Source organism: Pongo pygmaeus, chromosome 1, assembly GCF_028885625.2.
Source record: "Pongo pygmaeus isolate AG05252 chromosome 1, NHGRI_mPonPyg2-v2.0_pri, whole genome shotgun sequence".
Taxonomy (NCBI): Eukaryota; Metazoa; Chordata; class Mammalia; order Primates; family Hominidae; genus Pongo; species Pongo pygmaeus.
The window spans coordinates 6,712,484-6,739,908 of record NC_072373.2 but is presented as its reverse complement, the minus strand read 5'-3'; the positions used below and the strand labels follow the sequence as shown (position 1 = coordinate 6,739,908).

Genomic DNA, 27,425 nt, shown 5'->3' with positions numbered 1-27,425 from the left:
ATTCAACTTTCATTAATCTCGGACCAAAGTCCAAACTCAATACTCATTCATCTAGAAATATTTTGAGAGATCCATGACATTTGATGTTAATACTTCTAGAGTCCTAGACTGCCCTGTGCATAATGTTCTTAATAGATTAAAACTAAGGGGGCAAAGTCCCTCACTTAGCAATGCCTTTTATTATTATACTTCATGTCCTGGGATACATGTGCAGAACGAGCAGGTTTGTCACATAGGTCTACACGTGCCATGGTGGTTTGCACCCATCAACCCGTCATCTACACTAGGTATTTCTCCTAATGTTATCCCTCCCCTAGCCCCCCACCCCCTGACAGGCCCCAGTGTGTGATGTTCCCCACCCTGTGTCCATGTGTTCTCATTGTTCAACTCCCACTTATGAGTGAGAACATGCGGTGTTTACTTATCTGTTCCTGTGTTAGTCTGCTGAAAATGATAGTTTCCAGCTTCATCCATGTCCCTGCAAAGGACACGAACTCTTCCCTTTTTATGGCTGCATAGTATTCCATGGTGTATAAATGCCACATTTTCTTTATGCAGTCTGTCATTGATGGGCATGTGGGTTGGTTCCAAGTCTTTGCTATGGTGAACAGGGCTGCAATAAACATACATGGGCATGTGTCCTTATAGAATGATTTATAATCCTTTGAGTATATACCCAGTAATGGGATTGCTGGGTCAAATGATATTTCTGGTTCTAGATCCTTGAGGAATTGCCACACTGTCTTCTATAATGGTTGAACTAATTTACACTCCCACCAACACTGTAAAAGCGTTCCTATTTCTCTGCATCCTCTCCAGCATCTGTTGTTTCCTGACTTTTTAATGCTCGCCATTCTATCTGGCGTGAGATAGTATCTCATTGTGGTTTTGATTTGCATTTTTCTAATGACCAGTGCAATGCCTTTTCAAAAATATCAACACAAAAGGAAAGACAACCAAACTCACAAAGAGCTTTTACATCAAGTGGCTCCGCTCAATATTATGGACTGAGCTAAAGTCTGAAGTGTTTCTAGTCCACATTTCTAACCGGAATTTTCGATGACTTTGTGATACTAATTTTGTAAAATAAGACTCCTACGAAGACTGGTTACATTACTGAAAAAACTAATACTTGACGTTCACTCGTAGATACCGAGTACTATAACAGAGGTCAGCTCTGGGCAGTGTGGTAACACCCAGGACAGGAACCTCACAGGGAACAAGGTGAACGGAGCACATCTCCTGCAGGAGGGGTTGCCTCAGGTGAAATCCAAAAGAGAGAGACAAGGAGGAAGGCTGTGCCCAGCAGAGAAAGCAAAAGACAGGAAGGCACTGAGGCTGGGAGAGCTTGGTGCTTTTAGGGCCCAGGAAAACATTTGGAATGACCACAGCAGAGCGTGGAAGTTGCTAAAAGAGGGGATGTCAAAAGATGGAGGTGTTCAGGCAGCAGGGGACTTGACTGTCGAGTAGCAGAACTTTGTACATAACAAAGCAGAGGATCCTACAGGATCTCAAAGTTAACCCATATTTAATGTACAAAAACAATCTTCCGACCCAAGCCTTCAGATGAATTTGGGCTATAAGAAAATCCAATGCAAGGATTTATATCTTAAAGGCTTGCAAAATTCAGAAACATTTTTTTTTTCTTTGAGTAGTGAAATCAATGGAGAAGTTTCAACAGTCAGCAATGCATTCGCTGGAAAGGTCTCTGTCTTCTGGGCAATGCCTCTGGTGGGTCCTTAGGGAACCACTTTGAGACCTCAGGACCACGGTCTCCCAGAGGATGAGGGCAGGAGTGTATCAGGGACTGGTTACGGGAAAGTTTCTTTTTCTAAAAACAACATTTTAAAATGTACCATTTTTAAGTGTAAGGTTCAATGGTAATAAATCCATTTATATCCTTTTCCCTACTTTGTCCACTCTCTCCTTCCTGACCCCTAGTAACCACCAATCTACTCTATATCTTCATGAGATCCACATTTTTAGTTCCCACATATGAGTGAGAACATACGATATTTGTCTCCTTGTGGCTGACTTATTTAACATAATGACCTCCAGTTCCATCCATGTTGCAGAAAATTACAGGATTTCATTCTTTTTATGGCTGAATAATATTCCATTGCATATATATATATATACCACATTTACTTTATTTACCCATCCACCGATGAGCACTTAGGTTGATTGCATATCTTGGCTACTGTGAATAGTGCTATAATACAAATGGGCATGCAGATAACTCTTTGATATATTGATTCCCTTTCTTTTCAATATATACCCAGTAGTGGAATTGCTGAATCAGATGGTAGAGAACTGTATGTTTTTAGTTTCCTGAGGAACTTCCATACTGTTCTCCATAGTGGCTGTACTAATCTACACTCCCACCAACAGAATATGAGGAAAAAGTTTCAAGGTGGGGAAATCCAGAGAGAAGCCCAGTGTTACGACCTGGGATACAGTATTGTATGGGCAAGCTTTGTGAGGGGCTATAGTGATTCAGAATCAACATGTCTTCCTGGGGCTCATTTCTGGGATATAAGACACTTCATCTACTCTCATAAAACCTGAATCTACACCTACTATACATTTCCATTCCATCCCATCCCAGCAGGTTCAGGAAATAAAGGTGGGTATGCATCAACAACTGAAGTGTAATGATTGAAGATGCTCATATTATTGGATAAAATAAAAGAAAAACACTGAGGCAGAGACTGAAAGCAAGATGTGTGCTACAGGAAACGCCGTGATATGAGCTTCCCTGGGCCGTGGAGGCATGCAGCATGTTGGACAACGTAGCAGACATCGTGGCATCCCTCTGCCCTTTGGTAGGCAGCCCTCATCGCAGCAGCCCTGACTTGGCCCTGGGAGCATAAAAATCAGGTCAGCCAGTCAAAGCTGGATTTAAACAGAAAGGAATCAGAATATGCCACCCCAAAATACGCCACTTTGGCATACAGACTATTTTGAGATGAAAGAAACCTTCTTGGAACCTCCCTTATCTGACTAAGAGCAGAAACTTCTGAGAAATGAGGGCTGCCATGAATCCTCTTTCCCAGGGGACTTTCATGGCCATGAATAGTACAGAAAGTTGGCAGCAAGATGGGGCTGTAGAAACAAACTTTACTAAATTACACTTATCTTCCATTAGTTTCTCACATTTATTTTTCCACAATTTACTTCCTCTAGAAGCTCAAAACTCTTTTTCTTTCTCTTGTTATTTCTCCGCAGATTTGTATCCATATTTCTTCTATGTATGCAAAGGACATGAATTGCCCTTTTGTAAAATTAGTATCCAAGTGTTTGGGTCTGACCACCTCTTTACAGTTTTTATTTTATTTCTGTGAGAGCCCATCCATATGCATATAAAATAAACCTTTTTCTCCTGTTACCCTATTTTTTGTCAGTTCAATATTCAGGGCTGCTGCCACTGAAACCAAGAGGTCAAGGAAAGAGTTTTTCCTCCCTAATGGAACTCAGCTTGACCCCTTACTAGGGTAGATTATTTAATAAAGTTTAAACTTATTTCATCTGTAAAATTAGTATCACAATATCTGCCTTAGTATAAGAATCAATGAGATAACACTGGGTCCTTTTAGTGGCTGGTATATTATAGATACACAATAAGTGATAGCTGTCATAACACCAAATAATATCCCAAAACCGGTCATTTGTCATGAACCACAGTCCACACCATTTGGAGATGTAGTTCTAGATCCTTTTGTAGTAAGAACGGACTACCAAGATCTGCCTGGAGACTAAATAATGTGAAAATCAAGTCAAAATATGATAGTTGACTCTAACTTCAGTTACTAGTAAATAGCATCACTGAGAATTGCGTGGTAAAAATAAGAAAGCATCTGCATAGAAGCTACATCTAGCCAAATGATTGAATATCCCAGACTGCAATATTTCTGAAAGAGTGCTCAGAATAAAGTACTTCATTTTTAATAAGGGACAGCCCTCATTCATCTTATAGAGGAAATGTTACAATTATTGAAGCAAAGAGCTCACAGTGAAAATTCACCTTATATATGCACAAATAATCAATTTTCAATATTCTATGAAGGTAAAACATTAATAACTGCCTATGAAAATCTCCTAAAAATTGATATTTCTAATATGATGAAAAAGAAAGGCTCCAAAATCTAATTATATCTCTCTGATAAATTAGATGTGCTCTGTGAGTGATGTTATTTATTTTGTTACTAATACAACAATTATTTTGATTACTGTATTGGTCTCATACGTTGGTGTTTTACTGAATCCTCTATCAAACCATATTTCTCCTATGTATGCAAAGGACACGAATAGGCAAGCCACAGGTGAAGAAGTAAACATGTCTCATAAACATGTGAAAAGATTTTCAACACTCCTCATAATTTTTAAAAATACATTTTTTTCTTTTATCAGATTGACAAAGATAAAGAATTTGATAATATGTGATGTTGACAATCGTGGGGGAAAACAAATAATCATAACATTAATGATACAGACTCCTAGGAATCCAACTTGTACTATCTGTCTATCCACAATTAAACCACATCTACCCTTTCACCTAGCAATTCCACTTCTAGGAATTTAAAGATATTCTACTACCTAGGCTAAATGTGTTCCAGGATCGATAAAGATCTCCACTGTGGCACTGGTCATTACACTAACAACAAAATCCCCAAGGAACCTAAATGTCTTTCAAATCAACAAAGGACTAGTTGAATTATTTATATCATATTCATACAATGAGTGCCATGCAGCCATGGATCTATCTGTCTTAATACGTAAAGGCGTGGAAAAAAATCGTTCATGGTACATCATGTCCATATGCTCCCATCTGTGAGAAAAAAGGGACTGATACATAAACATGCACAATACAAATATCCTCATATAAAATCGTATTTCTGGGAAGATATATAAGAAAGTGTTAGCAGTGTTTGCCTCTGGGCAAGGGGACATAGGGCCTGCAATAAGAGGCGGACTTTTTCATTGTAAAACTGAATTGTTGACATTATTATCATCTGTATATATTGGTTTTTCAATTGCATACATAGTTACTTGTTTTAAAAGGCAAGGATGTAACGAAATAACTTGGGAATATGGATGTAATAAAACAAGCAAAGTCAAATAAGGTAAATCTAAGATGATGAGTTTTGTAGATTAACCCGGAAGGAAGGGATCTCTGATCTATACATTTCTCTGTTTTGGTCAAACAAGTTACACACTATCATCCATTTTTTTTTTTTAATAAAACTCTGTAGAATATGTAACAGTATGATCACCATCATTCTACACTCAAATCAAGGCTGCTTAAATGACCAAGTTTGCACAGCAGGTAGACGAGCTGAGATGCACAATCAGGTCTCCTGGATGCAGAGCCTGAGTGAGCTCTTGGTCATGTCTCACACACTTCACCTTGATCTCTGCTGCCCAGCAAGGGCCAGGCCACTGAAGCTTCTCAATGGCTTGTGATGGCTCTGAGAATTGCAAGGTAAATGTAAGAAAGCATCTGCCTAATACTTCCTATTTTCTCTTCTATTTTCATAAAAGTATAGACCTCATGAGGCAGTAGATTATATTTTAGAAATGACATTTCTCACATTGGATGCTATTGGCCTTTGAGCTTTGAGAGTGTGGCTCAAAAAATAGGCAAATCGGCCAGGTGTGATGGCTCACACCTGTAATCCCAGCACTTTGGGAGGTCATCTGAGGTCAGGAGTTTGAGACCAGCCTGGCCAACGTGGTGAAACCCCGTCTCTACTAAAAATACAAAAATTAGCTGGGCATGGTGGTGGGTGCCCGTAATCCCAGATACTCAGTAGGCTGAGGCCGAAGAATCCCTTGAATCTGGGAGGCAGAGGTTGCAGTGAGCCAAGACCACGCCATTGCACTCCAGCCTGGGCAACAAGAGCAAAACACTGTCTCAAATAAATAGATAAATAAATAAGCAAGCGAATCATATAATACCTCACTTTGTAAAGCACTTTGCAGTCTTCTACACGTGAATTATCTTATTTCTGTCTCACAGCAGCATGGAAGACGACTTCTCATCAATTTATAAATGGGAGTATGGAGGCTGAGTTTAGATGACTTCCTCAGCTTGAAGGGACAACAGGAAACCTATCCTAGGTCATCTGAACCTACCTAAGTTTCATGTTGCAAACATATCGCTGCATCCAGGGTGAGTAATATCTGAAAACTGCTTTGGATTTGTAGTTCATGTTGGTTTGCAGAATCTTTTATTGCTTGCTACCATGCCTTTTAGACTCACAGTTCAAAGTTTCCCCTCTGAAGCATAAACCCATTCTGAAATGCTGCATTCCAACATTGCAACCTGTTCTAAATGTCTAAATTCTATGGTTTTGGAAGCTGAGGTCCTATGAGGCTTTAACAGATTTTTCTGTTTAAAATTTTTCTCAATATAGTCTTTGTGACCATGGCAATTGCTTTAACTGGAAGTTCTGATTAGAAAAATTTCTAATTACAGGTCTATAACCAAAATATAAGAATACCCATCAGACACATCAACTCCAGTTTTCTCTTTATTTTTCTTCCCACTCCACTCCCTCCATCAATGTTCCTATTGCCTCAGATTCAGGTTGGGCTCTTAGGTGTTACTATGAGAATGATTACACATAGGGCCTCTTCCTGACAAGGCAGTTGAAACAGGTTGTCTGTGGAAAACACAGCCATACTTTCTGTTTTCAACACTACTCATGATTATCAGGTATGACTGTGCCTATAAGGGTTCAGTGAACTTTTTGAAAAATACATATCACATTCAAATTATCTTTTTGGAGAACAAACCTGGTGACAGGAAATGTCAACATCATTAATCATATATTAAGTTTCATTAAAATCAAAACTTTGAAATAATTAGCTTCTGCTGCTTCTTAGAGTGGTAATTATAGACTATCAGGGGAGTGTCACACTCTCTCGGATTTCCTCCTTTAAATATTAAATGCTAAAGATGAAACATTATTTTTAACATAATCTTTTAAATTTTAGCTGTGGAATGTAAACAATACTTTCTGGATATTGGGCTAATCAAATCTCATAGTTCAGGAAATTTGAATCTTACTGGATTCAATGGTGAAATGAAAATATTAATACATGCCATCTCATAGGAGAGTAGAGTTCAGAAGCATAAAAATATCTGTTATTTAAATGTGTTTGGAGACTTCTCTTTTCCTTCACTTAAAATCAAGCTATCTCCCATTTCCAGTTATTAAGTTATTTATTCAATGCTAGTTAGAAAAAAAGTATAGCATCAGACTATTCTATTTCATTTTAACAACTCCTCTACAAGTTTCTTTTTCTAACTCATTTCTACATGATAGTCTTTACATATATAATCTATAAACTACTGTATCTTCTCTCATAATTCTCGGTTTGATCTAAGGCATATTCTACTATGGAGGAATAATAAAGTAACGTAATAATACATATTATCTCAATGAACACTATTCTTTCTGTAATTTATACTTGTATTTTCATGGAAACTATTGCCCACTTAAAAAATGGTAGCCACTCAGCCCAGTGTGAGAGACTGCATGTGGCACAGAAAGAGACAGATAGATGGGTTCCTTGTTCTCAGGGAGCTTTTGATCTATTCAGGGAAACAAACAAACAAACAGAAATGCTGATAACTCCAATAAAAGACCAAAGTTCCCATTACAGGACTGGACTTTTATTTGGAGAAAGGGGGCAAAAAAGTGAAGAATCAAAGAGGGATGAGGTTCTTCAGCTCAGGACTCTGGGAGAATGCAGATGACCTTCGAAGGCATAGAGGCTCAAAAGGGAAAGTGACATGTAGTGTTCATTTCTCCTTATTACAAAGTTTTCCCACTCCTCTGCCAGCCCTTGAGTCTCTGCCAAAATGCAAGTGATGGTGGCTGAGTCTCTTGCTATAGAAGCTCAGAATAAATAACCTTTACTTTTCTCATGGGGTTGGCCTTCATTTATTTCCACAGGATTCAGTGTGTTGACAGAGGGGCTAGTTTTAGAAAAGGAAAGGAACATCTCTTCCTCTGAGATAAAAATCGAAGGAGGGAGGGACAAAGGAAGTCACTTGGGGGATTCTGAGTTGGAAAGAAAGCTGAAGGAGTTACATCAGGTGGACGCCATCTTCTCAACCAAAGCAATCTCTAAACAGAGACCCAGGGAAGGGAAGGGGAGGGAAGTGGAAGGGATTTACAACTGGAAAAGAGAGGGAGCCAATAAGAAATGGATCAAATGACTCACTTATGTTTAACATCGTGAATTAAACATAAATGCTTCTCTCTCCTCTTAGATCATAGAAAATTCCAGAAGAAATAGATACTGGCACTGATAAAAGGGAAAATACTTCAGAATATCATACAGGCGATAGGCTCACTGTCAGCTCAAATGGGGAAACTAGGAGAGGATATAAAATAAAAGGCTCTAGAGATAGTTTTTGTCTTTATTCTACTTTTCATCGCTATTTTTCATTTAGTGCCCTGGAAATCCATTTGTAGTATCAAGGGCTCTAGGCTTTTACATTCTTCAGAGTTCCTCTGGGGTAAGAAGAATAAGTTAGACTACCTTCTTTTTTCTTTTTTAGGCAGTCAGAAGAGTGCTCAGATCTCAAATAAGGAGCCAAAACCAAATGGGATCTCCTAAATTTGGGAGCAATGCTGTAATTTAAAAACATAGTTGGGTTTGTCAATACAAAGCAAAATAGGTCAAAGTTAATGTAGATAAAGGGAAAAATTTATAGCTTAAGAAGAGGGTGAAAAATGATAATAAGCTCTCCCCCATTTTGGAGCAAAGTAAGATGAAAGTAAAAAAAAAAAAACTGCAAACATCTGCAATAAACTTCTTCCCCTTAATAAGAAGAATAATAGTGGATATTTATTGAACATTTATTATATGACAGATGCTATTATACCAAAGGTACTCACATTAACATATTTAGTCTTTAAAGAAGCCTTTCACACAAGACCCAATACTTGTCTACAATATACAGATGAAAAGAAAATGAGGCACAGTAAAATCAAGAAACTTCCCCAAGACTGCAAAGCTCCTAAGTGGTAGAGCCAGATTCAAACCCAGGTAATCTGGCCCTATAGTCCACATGCTTATGTCTGGAATATGAAGAAATGAAGGGAGAGGAAGAGGGAAGGAGGGAGGGAGAAGTACTGTTCAGTCAGTGCTGAACAATTCTTTAGTACCATACAATTGTTCATTACTGCAGCTTAAGAATGTTTCCTGTGGTATCACTGTGTCTATCACCAATACCCTTGGACGACAATATAAGGACAGCCACAGAACTTAGATTCTGGTCTTTAATAGAAGTCTTCATGAAAAGGAACCAGGGCTCATTTGAATGTAGACAATACCACGTCTCAAAGCAAGCTAATTTAAAATAGCACTAGAAAAGCTTGCTGTTGCCAAAAAGCAAGGCGGCTCTCAGAGATCCCTGGAATAGTGTCAAAAAGTACAAAAGGTGGCTCTCACTGGCCTAGTGACAATTTGGGCATTAAAAGGGAAAACAATGATTAAAGTCCACTGGAGCAAGCTGAGTCTGTTAAGATCACTATAAGGTCATGATACTAAACAGAAAAGTGACAAAATACTAGGAGGTAATTGTCAACAAATAAAGTGGTCTCTCAATACTGTCTTCTAGGAATGTCATATATTGATGAACCAAATTATGTGTGTGCTATGCTGAAGCGGCAGCATAGCCGCTTATTGATATAAATCTAGATATAAATCTAGATGTCTGTAGATATTTTTTAAGAAATGATAGGTCAGAGGAAGAGATTCAGCAAATAAAGTAGGTGAAAAATATAAAGTAGTCAGCTTTTTAATAGAAAAACTTGAAAATTTAGAAAGGATGTATAAAAAGTCTATGTGTGAAGGGGTGGTATATTACAAAGTGAATTTGGCCCTTGCTATACTTTCTGTGACCAGCCTTTGGTGATCTAGGACACTCCTTATTGGAGAACTGCTGTGGAAACTTATACATTGGTTACCCAGCCTATAATATTACATGGGACCCCTTTTGTACAGACCCAAATCTATTCAATTTAGGATGAAAGAAAATTTCTGGAGTCAGGAATAATGGGGATTAGATAGGTTAGAGATAGAGACTGAGATATAGAGATACGGATAGATAGACTGAGTTGTTCCGTTTCCTTCATACTTCAGACTAAGTGAGCAAGCTAAAACGAATGTGAAGATATGTGGGCAAGAGTGAGCCAACCTAGACCGGTAGCCACCCAGGCATGGGGGCTGTTTCAGGAAGATGAGATGCAAGTGTGAGGAGGTCTTGAACAGAGGCTGCCATAACTACCTAGATAAAATAGGTGACACATGCTCATCAATATGATTATATGGCAATGTTAGCCCACCCAAGACGGTATGTTTACTCAGCTTGCTTAATGACACTTTGCAGAAATTAATTTCCGTATTGTCATGAGGATTGGCCTGAAGTCAGGGAGGAGAAGGATGCTGACTGGTTCTGTGTGTATTTGTCAGGGAGGAATAGCAACAAAAGTCCCTCTTCTAGTGAGTGTCTAATAGTGTCTCTAATAAGTGGTGGAGTAGCAACTGAAAATGACTGATGTAGGATAGCTCTGTGTGGGGGGAAGGGAAGATGGAAGTAGCTATATATACAAAATGAAGACCTCTCCTCTGAAAGGGTGGGTGTTCATGTGAGAGCAGGTGTTCTGCAATGGAGCAGCACCTGGAGCTCAGCTCCAATGTCTCTGCTGGTCTCTGAGGACATGATGTGTGGGAAACTTCACCGTGTGTAGTTACCTCTCACAAGAACGAGGTAAGAGGATGATTAGGGGCACTAGCAAATTGCAAAATAGCCAAGTCACAGGATGCATGCAACCTAAACTAGCAGTTTGAACTTTCCTTACCTATCAGTGATGTCCCAGGCCTACTGACATGTAGGTTACTAGTAGAAACTAGAAAATGTGTCTTTCACCCCCTCAGGTAACAAAAGTGACATGGAGATTTAAAGTTATAAGGACCAAATAAATCATTTAAAACACATTGGGAAATGGTGGAAGTGCCCAGAAATCCAATACAAAGAGACAAAGAAAAAGGTCATTTACTGAGGTCAAAGATCTTATTTTTGGGGCATTACAACTGAGGCTCATTAAAAGACATTTGGAAAATAAGTTTAGAGCCTTTGATATTTTGTAGATTTGTGAGGGAAATTATGATAAAATTATCCACTATTAGTGCAGTAATCTAGCAGCAAAATAATAAAAGGGGGAAGAAATAAAACAAGTAAGACAAAAAAATCATAAGAATTTTTTATAGGGAGACAGATACATTTTTTAGAGAGGCATATGAAAGTTGGAAAAACTTTGAGTGGGCAGAATGAATCAGAATGGGAATCTTATTAGAGGACAGAAAGGCTAGTTAGCAGAAATAAGATGAATTAAAGTACTATATTTAAGAAAGAGTACACCAGATGAAGAGGTCTTTGGGAGAGACTGTCAAAACTGTGATGAGATGCTGACAGACTGTAAATGTTGATATTCTTTCAACTTTCAAAAGTGAGGAGCGCTACACACACAGAAGGAGTTTAACGATAAAGTAATAAGATCTCAGCAAAGGTTGAAATGAGCAAGCAGCACTTTATAATAGTGACAACACACGGAGAAAAGCAGAAAGAGAACCCATTGGACTTCAGTACAAAGTAATTGGAAACTGAGTATCATGGGGTAGAGTTAGCGCCACCTTCAGGTAAAGTCTGGGAAGGAGTCCAGGGAGGTTAGCTCCAGGAAAGGGAAGAGGTCATGAGAGGAAGGACTGGAATTTTCTAGAGAAAGGTTTAAGTTGAGACTGGCATGTTCGAGCTTCTGCAGACCAGTGGATTTTCCTACTGGTCTGTGTCAGCACCAGTATATTCAATGGTGCTTCTCCAAAAAGCCCTCACCTCTTTTACCAGAGACATGACTGCCTGGAGGAATCTATAACTGAACACTCTCCTGCAGACTTATGAGGGCCTGGACCAATGGCTGAGGCTGCCCTGAGGACAAGGATGGGTAAAACCAGGAGTCAACCAGTTTAAGAATTTGCTGCCAGATCGAGGCAAAAAAAAATTAAAAAAAAAAAAAAAATCCAAGTGAGACTTCAGGATGCTGCAGGAAGCATGGTCATATGCTAGTCATGATCTGGCAAATGGATGGGGGGAAAATTAAGACAGAAGGGGATGATAGAGGAGGAGCTTCAGGGAGGTAAGAGACTGAATAAACAAATGTACAATGGCCAAATCATATATGAAGGCTGCACAATCTGTAGACTCCTGCCCAGGAAACTAACCCCTTATCTGCAATAACCAGCCCAGGAAGGCAGTCTGCTGTAAGTTAGACTTGTAGGAAGTCAGACTGCTATCTCTAGTAACAATCCAGAAAGCCAAACAATAATTTCTGTAACAATTGGCCCCAAATGGCCGGGACTTGATTAATGACCAACAGCTTCCTTAATTTTTTGTTCCTACTTTCAATTCAGGATCAACCAGAAAAAGTCAAATATGACTCTCTAACCAATTACATAGGATGTCACTTCTAGTTATCCCACCTACAGCCTACCCAAGCCAATAGCCCCTAATCAGAGCACACCTAGAGCCTTCTTTCTTCCACTATGAAGCTTTCCCATTTCTCTGCCTACCTTTGAGTCTCTGCAAAACACAATTGATGGTGGGTGACTCCCTTGTTGCTGCAAGCTCTAACTAAATAGCCTCTGCTCTCATGTGATTGGTCTTTGTATATTTCCATAGAACCAAAGACTAAAATCAGGATAGATTCAAGATAAGTGAAGAAGTGGGAGGAAAAGGAAGTAGGTTGTGAATACAGAAGAGGAATTTCTAGAATCTTTGGAGGAACAAGGAGATAATTAACATTTGCATATTATTTTTTAATGAGTTTCCTGATGCTTTGCCGTGGGTTTATACAATTTACTGAATCCTCATAAACTTTGTGAGACAGATTTTTTTAATCTATCATTTTTAAGGAAAATGAAAAGAGTTTTCATAACCCATTAAGGGTGAAGAGGTGTCCCACACCAAATTTATTCATTTCACTATGTCAGGCCACTCTCCCAGACCCTGACATCCCCATTTTATTAGTCTGTTTTGACACTGCTGACAAAGACATACCTGCAACTGGGAACAAAAAAGGGTTTAATTGGACTTATAGTTCCACAGGGCTGAGAAGGCCTCAGAATCATGGCGGGAGATGAAAAGCTCTTCTTACATGGCAGTGGCAAGAGAAAATAAGAGAGATGCAAAAGCAGAAACTCCTGATAAACCCATCAGATCTCGTGAGACTTATTCCCTATCACGAGAATAACATGGGAAAGATGGCCCCCATTATTCAATTACCTCCTCCTGGGTCCTTCCCACAACACGTGGGAGTTCTGGGAGATACAATACAAGTTGAGATTTGAATGGGGCACAGCCAAACCATATCACCCATTGTAGCTGTGACCACCGTAAATTGCACAACAGTCTCATGACTCTACTGTAACTCCTTGTGCAGTCTCTTGGTGCTCTCCCAATAGAGGATGAATGAAATAATTCAATTCATATCTTCCCCAAGCTTACAGTTAGTAAGTAGTAAATGTAGATTTAAATTCAGATCTTCCTAATTTCAAAGTCCACGGCTGTTAACTGCGTCAGGCTAGCTTGGAAGTGGAGTTGCTTGCTGGCAGGTAGGTGTGAGGGTGAAGTGGATTTTAAATGTATTGATTTGAAATGCTTAAAAAATGGCAAGGCTAGAGTCTTGAGAAGTAAATTCTTAAGTTGCTAAAAACATTGGCAAGGGATAAGATGGATGGGTGGAGGTCTGTTAGCCAGGCACAAAAGGCTCAATCCCCAGGAAATGATTGAGGAACTCCAGAAATGTTGCATCCACCTGGAGTACCCTCTGTTGGCAGAATATGACTTCCAGAAGGATTCTGTCAACCCTGATATCAACACTGACCTAAAGCCCACAGTTGTCCTCAGACCGAATCAGGAGGAGCTTGTGGAAGATCAAATCAAATTCAAATAAGAATAATCCAGAAAAGGTGGTGAAACACCAGGTTGGAAACTGGATTAGGGTATAAGGAAACGCAGCAACCCTACCTCCTCATCCTGTGCATTGGAGAGAGGAGCAAAAGCAGAAACTTCCTGGGGATGAAGTTAGGGGAAGCAAGATACCAGTTCTAGGGCAGACATACAAGAAGTGTATGTTGTAATGTCTGAGAATGCAGAACAGAAACACAGGGCACAGGGCAAGAAGCTGCAGAAGATCTCTCTCTCTCTCTCTCTCTCTCCCTCTCTCTCCCTCTCCCTCCCTCTCCCTCCTTCCTCTCTCTCTCTCTCTATATATATATATAAAATCATATATCATATGTAATATCATATATATATGATATATGTTATCTAGTAACCAGGGTAGTGAGTCCAACCACCCAAAGGAAAGGAGAATGCGTAGTAGCTAGAATAATATTTTCTAGATGGTGGGAGAAGTAGTATTAAGTCATTAGAATTTAGTTACTGATTGAGAGAAGAAATAGCCAGACCCCAATTCCAGTTGCATGAGTTAAAAATAAAAATTAAAGCAAATTTTAGCTTCCTCCAAGTGAAAAAAAATGACCTTTTGTTGTTGAAAATTACCAATACCTGGTAATGTGCATTGAAATGACCAGGTATTTTGTCTTAAGGAAACTGCTATGGTTTGACCTCTATGAAATTGCCTTCTAGGTGTTCGAGTTTGCATTTAAAATACACAGCACTCTTCACTTTAAGGTGAGAAGAGAGAGAAGCAGTGTGATCTCACTCAGTAAATATGAGTCATGGGCTCCTTGTCTATGTATATTTGACATGTAACAGCATTAGCAAAAGATGACAGTAACCAACTGTTCTTCTGTTGCTTTCATTACAGTAATCACAAAACAATTTTTCACCCAAATCCAGTCTGGGAAGTAAATATATTTATGAAATACCTTTTTTTATTTCCAGCTTTTAAGTTCAGGGGTACAAGTGCAGGATGTGCAGGTTTGTTACATAGGGAAATGTGGGTGATGGTGGTTTGCTGCACAGATCATCCCATCACCCAGGTAAATATTAAGCCCAGCATTCATCAGCTATTCTTCCTGATGCTCTCCGTCCTCCCACCCCAACCCTCCAACAGGCCCTAGGGTGTGTTGTTCCCCACCATGTGTCCATGTGTTCTCATCATGTAGCTCCCACTTATAAGTCAGAACATGCAGTATTTGGTTTTCTGTTCCTGCATTAGCTTGCTAAGGATAATGGCTTTCAATTCCATCCATGTCCCTGCAAAGGACGTGATCTTGTTCCTTTTTATGGCTACATAATACTATGGAATACCTTTCTAACATGAAGGAAGAAAATCTAAAATGTGTTTTGATTTCTTCCTTTTATACTCTGCTCTGTATGTAATACCTGTTGCCTGGTAACTACACTATAAGGTACCACGGGTTAAAAAAAAATGCCAATTGTCTTTTCAGAACATTTCCTGCACCAGAACATTCAACCTCAAAGCAAAATATCCAGGATAAAACTCACATACACATTACCAGGTTGTTACTTTAAGCTAGGAAAGTTGGGGGGGTCTTAGGCTAATGCTTTCCACTGGGAAATATAACAATTTAAATTTATTATAAGCTCTAATTTATAATCACTGTTGTAATTTAGTGGCCTCACTTCAGCTTTGCAGCAATACGTATATAAAAATAGACCTCTTCTCTATCTGCCTGCTTTTGGTACTTTTCTTCACCCTCCCCGAACCTGAAAAAATGGTAGCAGCTCAGAGAAGAGTTTGATGAGGAGATTTCTGGGGTTGAAATTACACTGTGATGTCTCTGCCAGTCAGCAATGGCCCCCAGGAAATGCTACTTAATGTAACTGTAGAGACATAATGCATACATAAAACCGTAAAGCTATTGTAGTTTCTAGATTAAAAACAAACTGTGTGCTAAATTGGGACAGGTCGAGGAGCCCTGTGTCTTCTCATCGACACACTTACTTCTTCAATCCCTAACTTTAATTTGGAATTTTCCCTGAGACGTGTGTTTTTTAACTTACATTTGATGGAACAACTAGCACAGCGTTCTTTGTCCATTGGGGCACTCATTTTTTACAGGCTCATCATGAACACCCAAAACAAACCTCATATACAGTGGTCTCCAGAAATGCTGACTGTTAACAAAAATGTTTTTGTTGCCCACCAGCCTGTAGAGAATATGACCAGATTGTAAAGTGAATTCAATCATTACTCATTACTTGCCCTAAAAGTAAGAGTACTAGTGGACAGACTCACACCTCAGCTTAAGCTAAGGGGAGCCTGGATGGATGACTACCGTGTGTTTATGTATTTTCTTCTCCATTGCTCAAGGCCCTCTTTGGATGTCTTGCCCGCCCCCTAAAAGAGAATTTTTGTTTGTTACCTCTTACCGACATTTATTTTGGCAATTTTTTTCTGAGAGTCCATCCTCATCTTCTCCCATGATGTCCACGGCTGAAAAGATCAGTGCAACCAGAATGGCAAAGCAGCACACCAGGGCAAAGATCACGATGCACTTCTGCTGGGACTGAAAGAGGAAACAAAGACAAAGAAAAGTAAGTGGTGCTGCTTTCTCTTGGGAAACTTAAGATGTGACAACTTCTCAATATTCCATGAAAAATGGATGGGGATACGATGATCACTGCCGAGAAGGGAAAGCTATTCTCTAGTGAACATGCTGAAGATCTTTATGCTTATTTCTCAACACAGCCTTCAAACCCCACTCTAAGTGATAGACCCTGTTAACTAATTCAAGTGTAGTATCCAGGCTTCTGAATGAGTTTGCTCTTCTTCTTCTTCCTACTCAAGAGCAGTCCAGAAAAGATCACTATGATATCTATTGTTTCAAATTAAAAATGAAACACATATGCCAGCATCATGCTGTTGATAAAAACAGTCAAACTCTGTAAAACATTTGAAGATATTTATTCTAAGTCAAATGTGAGTGACCAATGGCCCATGACAGAACCCTCAGGAGATCCTGAGACCATGTGGCCAAGGTGGTTGGGCCATAACTTGGTTTTATACATTTTAGGGAGACATAAAACATCAATCAATAGGCCGGGCACGGTGGCTCATGCCTGTAATCCTAGAACTCTGAGAGGCTGAGGTGGGTGGATCATGAGGTCAGGAGATCAAGACCATCCTGGCTAACACGGTGAAACCCCATCTCTACTAAAAATACAAAAAATTAGCCGAGTGTGGTGGCAGGCACCTGTAGTCCCAGCTACTCCGGAGGCTGAGGCAGGAGAATGGCATGAACCTGGGAGGCAGAGCTTGCAGTGAGCCAAGATCGCACCACTGCACTCCAGCCTGGGCGACAGAGCGAGACTCCATCTCAAACAAACAAACAGTATCAATCAATACATGTAAAATGTACATTGGTTCAGTCCTGAAGGGCAGGACAGCTGGAAGTGGGGGCTCCCATGTCATAGGCAGAGTCAAAGATTTTCTGATTGGCAATTGGTTGAAAGAGTTATTATCAAAAGCAAGGAATGTCTGAGTTACTATAAGGGGTTGTGGAGACCAAGGATTTATCACGCAGATGACACTTCCAGGTAGCGGGCTTCAGAGAGAATGGACTATAAATGTTTCTTATCAGACTTAGAGTCTGTTCTATCAGCAATTCCAAAAGGGAGGAGAGCACAAATGAGGCATGTCCAGCTCCCACTTCTCATCATGGCCTGAACTAGTTTTTCAGGTTAACTTTGGAAGGCGCCTAGCTAAGAGGGTTCCATTTAGATGGATGGGGCGTTTCGAATTTTATTTTTGGTTTACAATGTGTTATTTAACTGACATTGTTCATTTTAAAACTCTGAACACAAACATAACTCTTGATATGATTTTCACTTAGAAATACAAGCTGAATGTCCAGGTGGTCAAAGTCACTCACATACATATCATTAGGCCCCAGTATGATAATCTGAGCCATCTCTCTTTCTAGGGGCTCATGGCTAAAAGTGGCAGAAGACAGGGCCGTGATAACTGGGCAGGAGCTGTGGCCACTGTGACAAATCATTCTTCCTGCCTTCCCTCTGCTACAGTCTGAATATTTGTGTACACCCAAAATTCACATGTTGAAACCTTAACCTCCAAGGTGATGACATTAGGAGATGGGGACTTTTGGGAGGTGATTAGGTCATGAAGACAGAGTTCTACCCTCATGAATGAGTCTCAGAGATGAGCATGGTGACATGCACCTACAGTCCCAGCTAGTAAGGAGGCTGGGGTTGGAGGACTGCTTGATTCCAGGGTTTTGAGGCTGCAGTGCACTATGACTGTGCCTGTGAATAGCCACTACACTCCAGTGTGGGCATCATAGTGAGACTTTGTCTCTAAAAGAAAAAAAAAGGCCTTAAAGAGCTCCCTTGCCCCTTCTATCACGTGGGGATACGGCAAGATGGCACCATAGATGAAAAAAGAAATGGGCCCTCACCAGAAGCCAAATCTACCAGCATCTTGATCTTGGATTTCCCAGCCTCCAAAACTGTGAGAAATAAGTTTCTGTTGTGTATAAGCTACCGAGTTTATGATATTTTGTTATGGCAGCCCAAAAAGACCAAGATAAATTAGATAAATTCTGGATGGAGAAAGGAGGAAAAGCAATTTTAAGTCTATGTACAGCTTTTAAGGGTTATTTACAGAGGTGAAAGGGTCATCTTTGGTCAGGCAACCAGGCATACATCACTCTGTTAGTGATAAATATATGTATACACACGTACACACACACACACAGTTCAGAGCCTTTCTGAAACCAGCTGACTTTGCATCCTCTTACCACCCGGCTTCACTTTATCACCAAAGCCACATGATTTCCTAAGAATCCAAGGAACCTCCCAAACTCAGAGTCCAGGTCATCGAGAGGTATCCTTAAATGACAGATTGTAGTTAGAAATAGATGTAGTCAAGTCAAAGGAATGAGTGTTTCTGTGACCAGGCACTGTCAGCCCACATGAGTGCTTCATTTTTGTTTCAAATCCTCCTTTAGGCCTCATCTCCTATTGGAACCTCAATCCAAGTCTGCTCCTGCCTGTCATGATATTTTCTTACTCCCCACTCAAACACGAAGTGATGAAAGCCAAAGAAAGATACAGCCATTATTCTTTTACCCTAGACCCTGCTTATCTGTAAGACATGGATTCTGTTTTATTCTTTTTTTTTCCCCCTTTTGAGACAGAGTTTCACTCTTGTTGCCCAGGCTGGAGTGCAATGGCGTGATCACGGCTCACCGCAACCTCCACCTCCCAGGCTTAAGCGATCTCCTGCCTCAGCCTCCTGAGTAGCTGAGATTACAGGCATTGCACCACTACGACCAGCTAATTTTGTATTTTTAGTAGAGATGGGGTTTCTCCGTGTTGGTCAGGCTAATCTCGAACTCCTGACTTCAGGTGATCCACCCACCTCAGTCTCCCAATGTGCCGGGATTACAGGTATGAGCCACTGCGCCTGGCCCTGTTTTATTCTTTCTATCCTCAAGCAAACAGCACAACCCTAACAAATAGAAGGTGCTCAAGAAATAATTATTGTATAAATAGTGAATGAACGAAATGAAAATTACAATGGCATATAATATGGTTTGACTGTGTCCCCACCCAAATCTCATCTTGAATTGTAGTTTGCATAATCCCCATGTGTCATGGGAGGGACCAGGCAGGAGGTAATTGAATTATGGGGGTAGGTTTTTCCCATGTGGTTCTCATGATAGTGAATAAGTCTCACGAGATCTGATGGTTTTATGAAGGGCAGTCCCCCTGCACTCACTCTCTTGCCTGGCCCCACGTAAGATGTGCCTTTGCTCCTCCTTCACTTTCCACCATGATTGTGAGGTCTCCTCAGTCATGTGGAACTGTGAGTCCATTAAACCTCTCTTTCCTTTATAAATTACCCAGTCTCGGGTATGTCTTTATTAGCAGCATGAGAACAGACTAATACAGCATACTTCTGAGAATGCAGAGACACAAAAAATGTTTCTCTCAAAACTCATTTGTGACCTTTCTGAAAACTGGCTTGATTACATATTTTGGTGATTATAAATTTTGTATTTTATCCTTTTTTACTTTCTGCTGGAACTACAGGCAAATTCATGGGCCACATTTAGCAACTATATAAAACTTGCAGAATAGATTGTGTATTCGTCTTGCCATTTTATTTTTCATTCATCCCTTATTCCTCACTAATACTTTTAAAAGTTTATATTTTGACAAATTATAGTTTTATAAGGTACAAAGTGATTTTTAAAATATAGGTAGAATCATAAATTAAGCTATAAAACTATCACCTTAAATATTTGACATTTTTGTGATCAGAACATTGGAGCTATACTCTCTTAATGATACAATGTACAGTACTCAATTATTATCTATATTCACTATGCTATGCAACAGATCTCAAAAAGAAGCAGACTTATTCCTCCAATCTTAGGCTTTGTACCCTTTGCTTATCATCTCCTCATCCCCTCTACCCACCAGCCTCTGGTAACCACCATTCTACTCTCTACTTCTGTAACTTCAATTGTTTTATATTCCACATATAAGTGAGAACATGTGGTAATCTGCCTTTCTACATTTGGCTTATCACTTAGCATATCTTCTCCAATTCTATCCATGTTGGCACAAATTACGAACTTTCTTTTTTCAGGCTGAATACTATTTTGTTGTACATACATTCCATATTTTCAAAACTCCATTCATCTGTTGATGGGCACTTAGGTTAATCCCACAGCTTGGCTATTATGCATAGTGGTGCAATAAACATGAGTGTGCAGACATCTCTTCAACATACCGATTTAAAATCTTTGGGTAAATACCCAAAGGTAGGATTGCTAGATCATATGGCAAATCTATTTTTTAGTTTTTTAAGGAATCTGCATACAATTTTCTATAATGGCTACACTAATTTACATTTCTTCCAACAGTACATAAGTTCCCTTTTCTCCAGTCCTTGCCAATGCTAGTCTTTTGTCCTTTTGATGATAGCCACGTAGCAGGTGTAAAGTAATATCTCATTGTGGTTTTAAATGGCATCTCCCTGATGATTAGTGATGCTGAACAATTTTTACGTATCTGTTACCCATTTGTATGTCTTTAAAGAAATATCTATGAAAGCCCTTTACTTATTTCTTGATCAGATTACTTGTTTTTCTTCCCATAGAGTTGAGTTTCTTGTACAGTTTGGATATTAGTTTTCTATCAGGTATATGGTTTGCAAATATTTTCTCCTAATCCCTAGGTTGTGTCTTCACTCTGTTAATTCCTTTGTTTTAAATAAGCTTTTTATTTGAATGTAATCCCATTTGTTTATTTTTGCCTTTGTTGCCTGTGCTTTCGAGGTGAAATCTAAAAAAGTTGTCATCCAGGCCAATATCATGTAGCTCTTCCCCTGTTTTAGTAGTTTGACACTTTCAGGTTTTATGTTTCTTTAATCTGTTTTGAGTTGATTTTTGTATATAGTGTGAGACAAGGTCCAGTTTCTTTCTTTTGCATATGAATATCCAGTTTTCCCAATACCATTTATTAAAGACAGTGCTCTTTTTCCATTGTATATTCTTAGCACCTTTGTCAAAAATCAATTGACCACAGATGTGTGGTTTCATTTCTGTGCTCTCTCTTCTGTTCCATTGGTCAGTGTGTCTACTTTTTTGCCAGTACTATGTTGCTTTAATTACTACTGTTTTGTAGCACAGTATAGATTGAAATCAGGTAGTGTGATGCCTCTGGCTTTGCTCCTTTTGCTAATGATCGCCTTGGCCATTCAGAGTTTTTTGTGGTTCCATATGAATTTTAGGACTGTGTTTTCTACATCTATGAAAAATGACATTGGGATTTTGATAAGAATTGCAATAAATCTGTAAATTGCTTTGCATAGTATAATTCTTACAATATCTATTCAGGTCCTTTGCATATTTCTTAATCAGATTGTTTTCTTTCTATAGAGTTGAGTTCCTTATGTATTTTGAATACTGATTCTCTATCAGATACATGGCTTGCAGTATTAATTATTCCGGCCAGAATTATTTCCATATATTTGTGTCTTCAATTTTTTTTCATTAATGTTTTATACTTTTTGGTGTAAAAGTCTTTCACCTAAAAAATTTATTCCTATTTTATTTTTATAGCTATTATAAATGGGATTATTCTCTCAATTTCTTTTTCAAAGTTTGTTGTTAGTGAAAAGAAATCCTACTAATTTTTCCATGTTGATTTCATATCCTGTAACTTCACTAAATTTGTTGATAACTCTAACAGTTTCTTTTTTGGTGGATTCTTTAGAGTTTCTTATATATAAGATTGAGGTAAGAGACCAGCAAGACTTACTTTCTGGTCACAAAACAAGATCTGGTCCAGACAGGATAAAGTGAAGAAACTGGCAGGAACCAGCAGATGATGATGAAAGTGATCCCTAGCTGCCCTCCTTGCTCATAGGCATAAGACACTCCCCACCAGCACCATGACAGTTTACACATGCCATGACAATGACCCAGAAGTTACCACCCCCTTTGCCAACAACCTGGAAGTTACAGACTTTTCCCTAGAGAGTTCTAAATAATCCACCCTGAATTTGCATTGATCCATCCCTTAATTTTCCTATAATTGAAAGCAGATTTATCTGAGTGTAAATAAAGTTGCCAAGATCCCTTGTGATGCAAACCCTGGGCACGTGGCCAATGAGTTAGCCCTGTTCTTCAAAGAGAAGTACCATTTAATATGATTGCTGTTTACCACCACTGGATTGCGGTTGAATTATTTCCTGGGTGAAGCCAAAACCCTCTTGGACTAAGCCCCAATCTGGGGGCTTCTGTCCTACAAGATCATGTCATCAGCAAACAACAGTTTCACTTCTTCCTTTTCTATTTGGATGCCTTTTCTTTCTCTTAACTTACTCTTCTTTCAAGGACGTCCAATACTATGTTGAATAGAAGTGATGAGAATGGGCATCCTTGTCTTATACTGGATCTTAGAGAAAAGGGCTCTAATTTTTCACCATTGAGTATAATGTTATCTGTGAGATTATAAATGGCCTTTATTATGAAGTACATTTCTCCTATATACAATTTGAGTGTTTTTTTTTTTTAACCATGAAAGGATGTTAAATTTTGTGAAGTGTTTTTTTCTGCATCTAATGTGATGATCATATGACTTATTTTTTCTGTCAATGTGGTGTATCACATTTGACAATTTGTCAGTGTGGATATATCCTTGCATCCCAGGGATAGATCCCATTTGATCATGGTAAATGATCCTTTTCATGTGTTGTTGAATTTTATTTGTGAGTATTTTGTTGAGGATATTTGCATCTATATTTATCAAGGATATTGGCCTGTAGTTTTCTTTACTTGTGATGTCCTTGTCTGGCTTTAGTGTAGGGGTAATGCTGACTTTGTAGAAAGACTTTGGAAGTATTTTTTCCTCTGTGATTTTTTTTGGAAAAGTCAGTGGGGAATTGGCAATAGTTCTTTAAATGTTTGGCAGCATTCAGCAGTGAAGCCATCAGGCCTTGGGCTTTTCTTGATGAGAGACTTTTTATTACTGGTTCAATCTCCTCACTTGTTATTCATCTGCTCAGATTTTGTATTTCTTTGTCATTCTGTCTTGATAGGTTGTATGTGTCTAGAAATTTATTTATTCCAGGTCATCCAATTTGTTGGCATATAATAATTCATAATAGTTTCTTATGATTGTGTTTCTGTGGTTATCAGTTGTAATGTCTCCACTTTTATTTTTGATTTTATTTGAGTCTTTTCTTCTTAGTTAGTCCAGCTTAAGGTTTGTCAAATTTGTTTAATTTTTCAAATAACCTCTCTTAGTTTTATAGTTTTATTGATTTTTTAAATCATTTTTCTGGTTTCTATTTCATTTATTTCTGTGATAATTCTTATTTATTTTCTTTTGCTAACATTGGGCTTAGTTTGTTCTTTTTATGTTATCTTAAGGTGTAACATTATTTATTTGAAATATTTTTTCTTTTTGATATAGGCATTTATTGCTACAGACTCACCCCTCAGAACTTGTTTTGCTGCATTCCTAAATTTTGGTATGTTGTGTTCCCATTTTCATTTGTCTCAAGACATTTTTTAATTTCCCTTTTATTTTGTTCATTGATCAACTGGCTATTCAGGAGCATGTTGTTTAATTTCAGTGAGTTTTCTGAAAGTCTTACTGTTACTGATTTTTAGTCTTAACCCATTGTGATCAGAAAAAAATACTAGATATGATTTCAATCTTCTTAAATTTGCTAAGACTTGCCTTGTTACCTAATATATGGTTTATTCTGGAAAATGTTCTGTGTGCTCTTGACAAGAATGTGTATTTGGTTGTGGTTGGTTTGGAATGTTTTGTACATGTCTGCTAGGTCCATTTAGTCTGAAATGTTGCTCAAGTCCACTGTTTTCTTATTGATTTTATGTCTATCCAATATTGAAAGTGATGTATTAAAGTCCTCTACTTACATTGTGTTGAAATATACCTTTCTCTTCAGATATTTTAATATTTCCTTTATAGATTCAGGTGCTACACTGTTAGCTGCATATATACTTATAATTATTATATCCTATTGATAAATTGACCCCTTTATCATTATATAATGCCCTTCTTTGTCTTCTTAAAATACTTTTTGACTTAAAGTCTATTTTGTCTAATATAGCTATCACTACCTCGTTCTCATTTGGTTTCCTTTTGTGTGGAATATCTTTTTCCATCCTTTAATGTTCAAATCTACGTGTTCCTTGAAAAGTGAAGTGTGTAGGTAGTATACAGTTGGGTCTCATTTTTTTAGTTCATTCATCACTCTATGTCTTTTGATTAGGGAATTTAATCTATTTTCACTCAAGGTTACTGTTACATAAAGATTTACTACTGCCATTTTGTTGTTTTCTGGTTGTTTTGTAGTTACTTTATTTCTTTCTTCCTGTCTTGCTGTTTTCCTTTATAGTTTGCTATGGTTCATGGTTTCCTGTAGTGGTATGTTTTGAATGTTTTCTCACTTTTTGGTTACCATGAGGCTTTCATAGAATATCTTACACTTATAATAGTCTACTCCAAGCTGATAATAGCTTAACTTTGATTACATGTAGCAATTCTGCACTTTTACTCCCCTCTTCCAAATTTTATGCTTTTGATGTCTAAATTAACATTTTATAATATATATCTCCTGACATTTTAGCTATAGTTGTTATTAATAATTCCGTCCTTTAACCCTTACACTAGGGATAAAATTGTTACACATCATGATTACAGTCCTAGGGTATTCTGAATATTGCTATTTATTATGTATACCATTAGGTTTTGTGCTTTTCTAAATATTATGTTACTAGTTAGAAGCATTTTTTTTTTTTGCTTAAAGAATTTCTTTTAGCAATTCCTATAAGAGAGGCCTAATCATGATGAATTTTCTTAGATTTTATTTCCCTGGGAAAGTTTTTATTTCTCTCATTTCTGAAAGCTTTGGTGGCTACAGCATTCTTGGTTGGCAGGGTTGTTTTTTTTTTTTCATTCAGCACTTTGAAAATACTATCCCACTGGCCTAGAGAGTTTCTGCTGAGAAGTCTACTGATGACTGTACTGAGACTTCTTTGTAGGTAATATATTGCTTGTCTCTTGCTGCTCTCAGAAATTTTTTGTTTTTGATTTTTGATAGTTTGATTATTATATGTCTTGGTGAACTCCTTTTTGGGTTGAATTTAGTTGATGACCTCTACATTTTCTGTACCTAGCTGTTGGTTTCTTTCCTCAATTAATGACTTTTTTTTTTTTTTTTTTTTGAGACAGAATTTTGCTCTTGTTGCCCAGGCTGGAGTGCAATGGCATTATCTTGGCTCACTGCAACCTTCACCTCCCAGGTTCAAGTGATTCTTCTGCCTCAGCCTCCCAAGTAGCTGGGATTACAGGTGTCCACCAACTCGCCTGGCTAATTTTTTGTATTTTTAGTAGGGACGGGGTTTAACCATGTTGGCCAGGCTGGTCTTGAACTCCTAACCTCAGGTGATTCACCTGCCTCGGCCTCCCAATGTGCTGGGATTACAGATGTGAGCCATTGTGCCCAGCCATTAATGACTTTTTGATCCAACATTTCTTTCAATATGTTTTCTGGCCCTTTTACTGTCTTCTCCTTGTGAAATGCATATTATGCATAGGTTAGGCCTCATTGGTGTCCCAGAATTCCCATAGTCCTACTTTATTCTTTTTCTTTTTTTCCTTTTGCTCCTTTGATTGGGAAATTTCATATGTTCTGTCTTCGAGTTCATTGATTGCTTCTTCAATTTGATCAAGCAGACGAAGTTTTCATTGCATTTTTCAGTTCAAGCATTGTATTCTTCATCTCTAGGATTTCTATTTGGGTATTTTTTAATTGTTTCTATTTCTTTGTCAAACTTCTCATGTTGTTCATGTATTGTTTTACACATTTTATTTAATTTTTATCTGTATGTTTCTGAAGTTCACTTAACTTTATTAAGAGGATTATTCTAAATTTTTTTGTCATTTCATAAATTTCCCTTTCTTTAGTGTCCATTGTTGGAGCTTTGTTAGTTTCTTTTGGAGGTGTCATGATTTCTCAAATCTGTGTAATCTTTGTGTTCTTGCATTGCTGTTTATGCATTTTCAGAGACAGCCACCTTTTCTGGCATTTATAAGAGTTCTTTGGCAGAGATAGACCTTCACTAGTTAGTCTATGCTATAATTCTGAATGGGCCAGCTGGTAATGAATCTGGGCAGGCAGAGCTTGCATTCAGGTTCTCTAGATGTCTGGGTCACTGCCTTTTCTCTGAATTTGGGTGGAACAGCTGGCTATGCTCTGCTATCCAGGAAGACCACCAGCTAAGCCCTGCTATGAGGCTGAGCTTCTGTATGGGCACTAAAGTCACTTCTGATCTGGCTGGGCTACAGAGTATATTCTCCAGCTGGAATTTACTGCTATCTGGACTCATCAGTTGGACAAAGTTGCAGGAGGGACCCTAAAGTTAAGTGGATTGTGATGAATGGACCAAGTGCTACACTCAGTATATTATATTCCTGATTGTGGCAAAACTAATATCTGATTTTGTCAAAATTTGCTGCAGTGATAGTCTTTCTCACTATGTGGGGTCTAAGGGATAGGCTTTGGGGCTGTGTGAAACATTAAGCTTCAGTTTATGGCAGACCTAGCGTCTACTAGTTGTGGAAATTCACCGCCAGTGGGTGGGGAAAGGGTTTTCTCATTCCCTGAGGAGCTCCTAGGGGTAGGGTCAAAGGCTGGACATGGAGGCTGGCTATCCAGGGATTCAAGCCTAGTAGTCCTTCCCACCTCTTCTGGGAGTGACCAGCTTGACTTTGCGGGTGACCTGTGCTGTTACCTGATATCTCTGATCAAGTACTGCTGGCAGGTACACTGAGCTTTCATCAAGAT

General features: G+C 38.6%; 1 protein-coding gene across 3 annotated transcripts in view; it reads right to left on the bottom strand.

Moving 5' to 3' along the window:
- PLD5 (phospholipase D family member 5) overlaps positions 1–27,425 on the bottom strand; it is a 433,240-nt gene that overhangs the window by 239,666 nt on the left and 166,149 nt on the right. Inside the window, exon 2 of one of the 3 annotated variants that reach the window (XM_054448618.2) lies at positions 16,439–16,575. In XM_054448618.2, the coding sequence (XP_054304593.1) occupies positions 16,439–16,575 (137 nt within the window). Of the gene's footprint in view, positions 1–16,431; positions 16,576–27,425 lie in introns of those variants that run through there. The other 2 variants (XM_063670607.1, XM_063670608.1) reach the window with 2 other exon arrangements.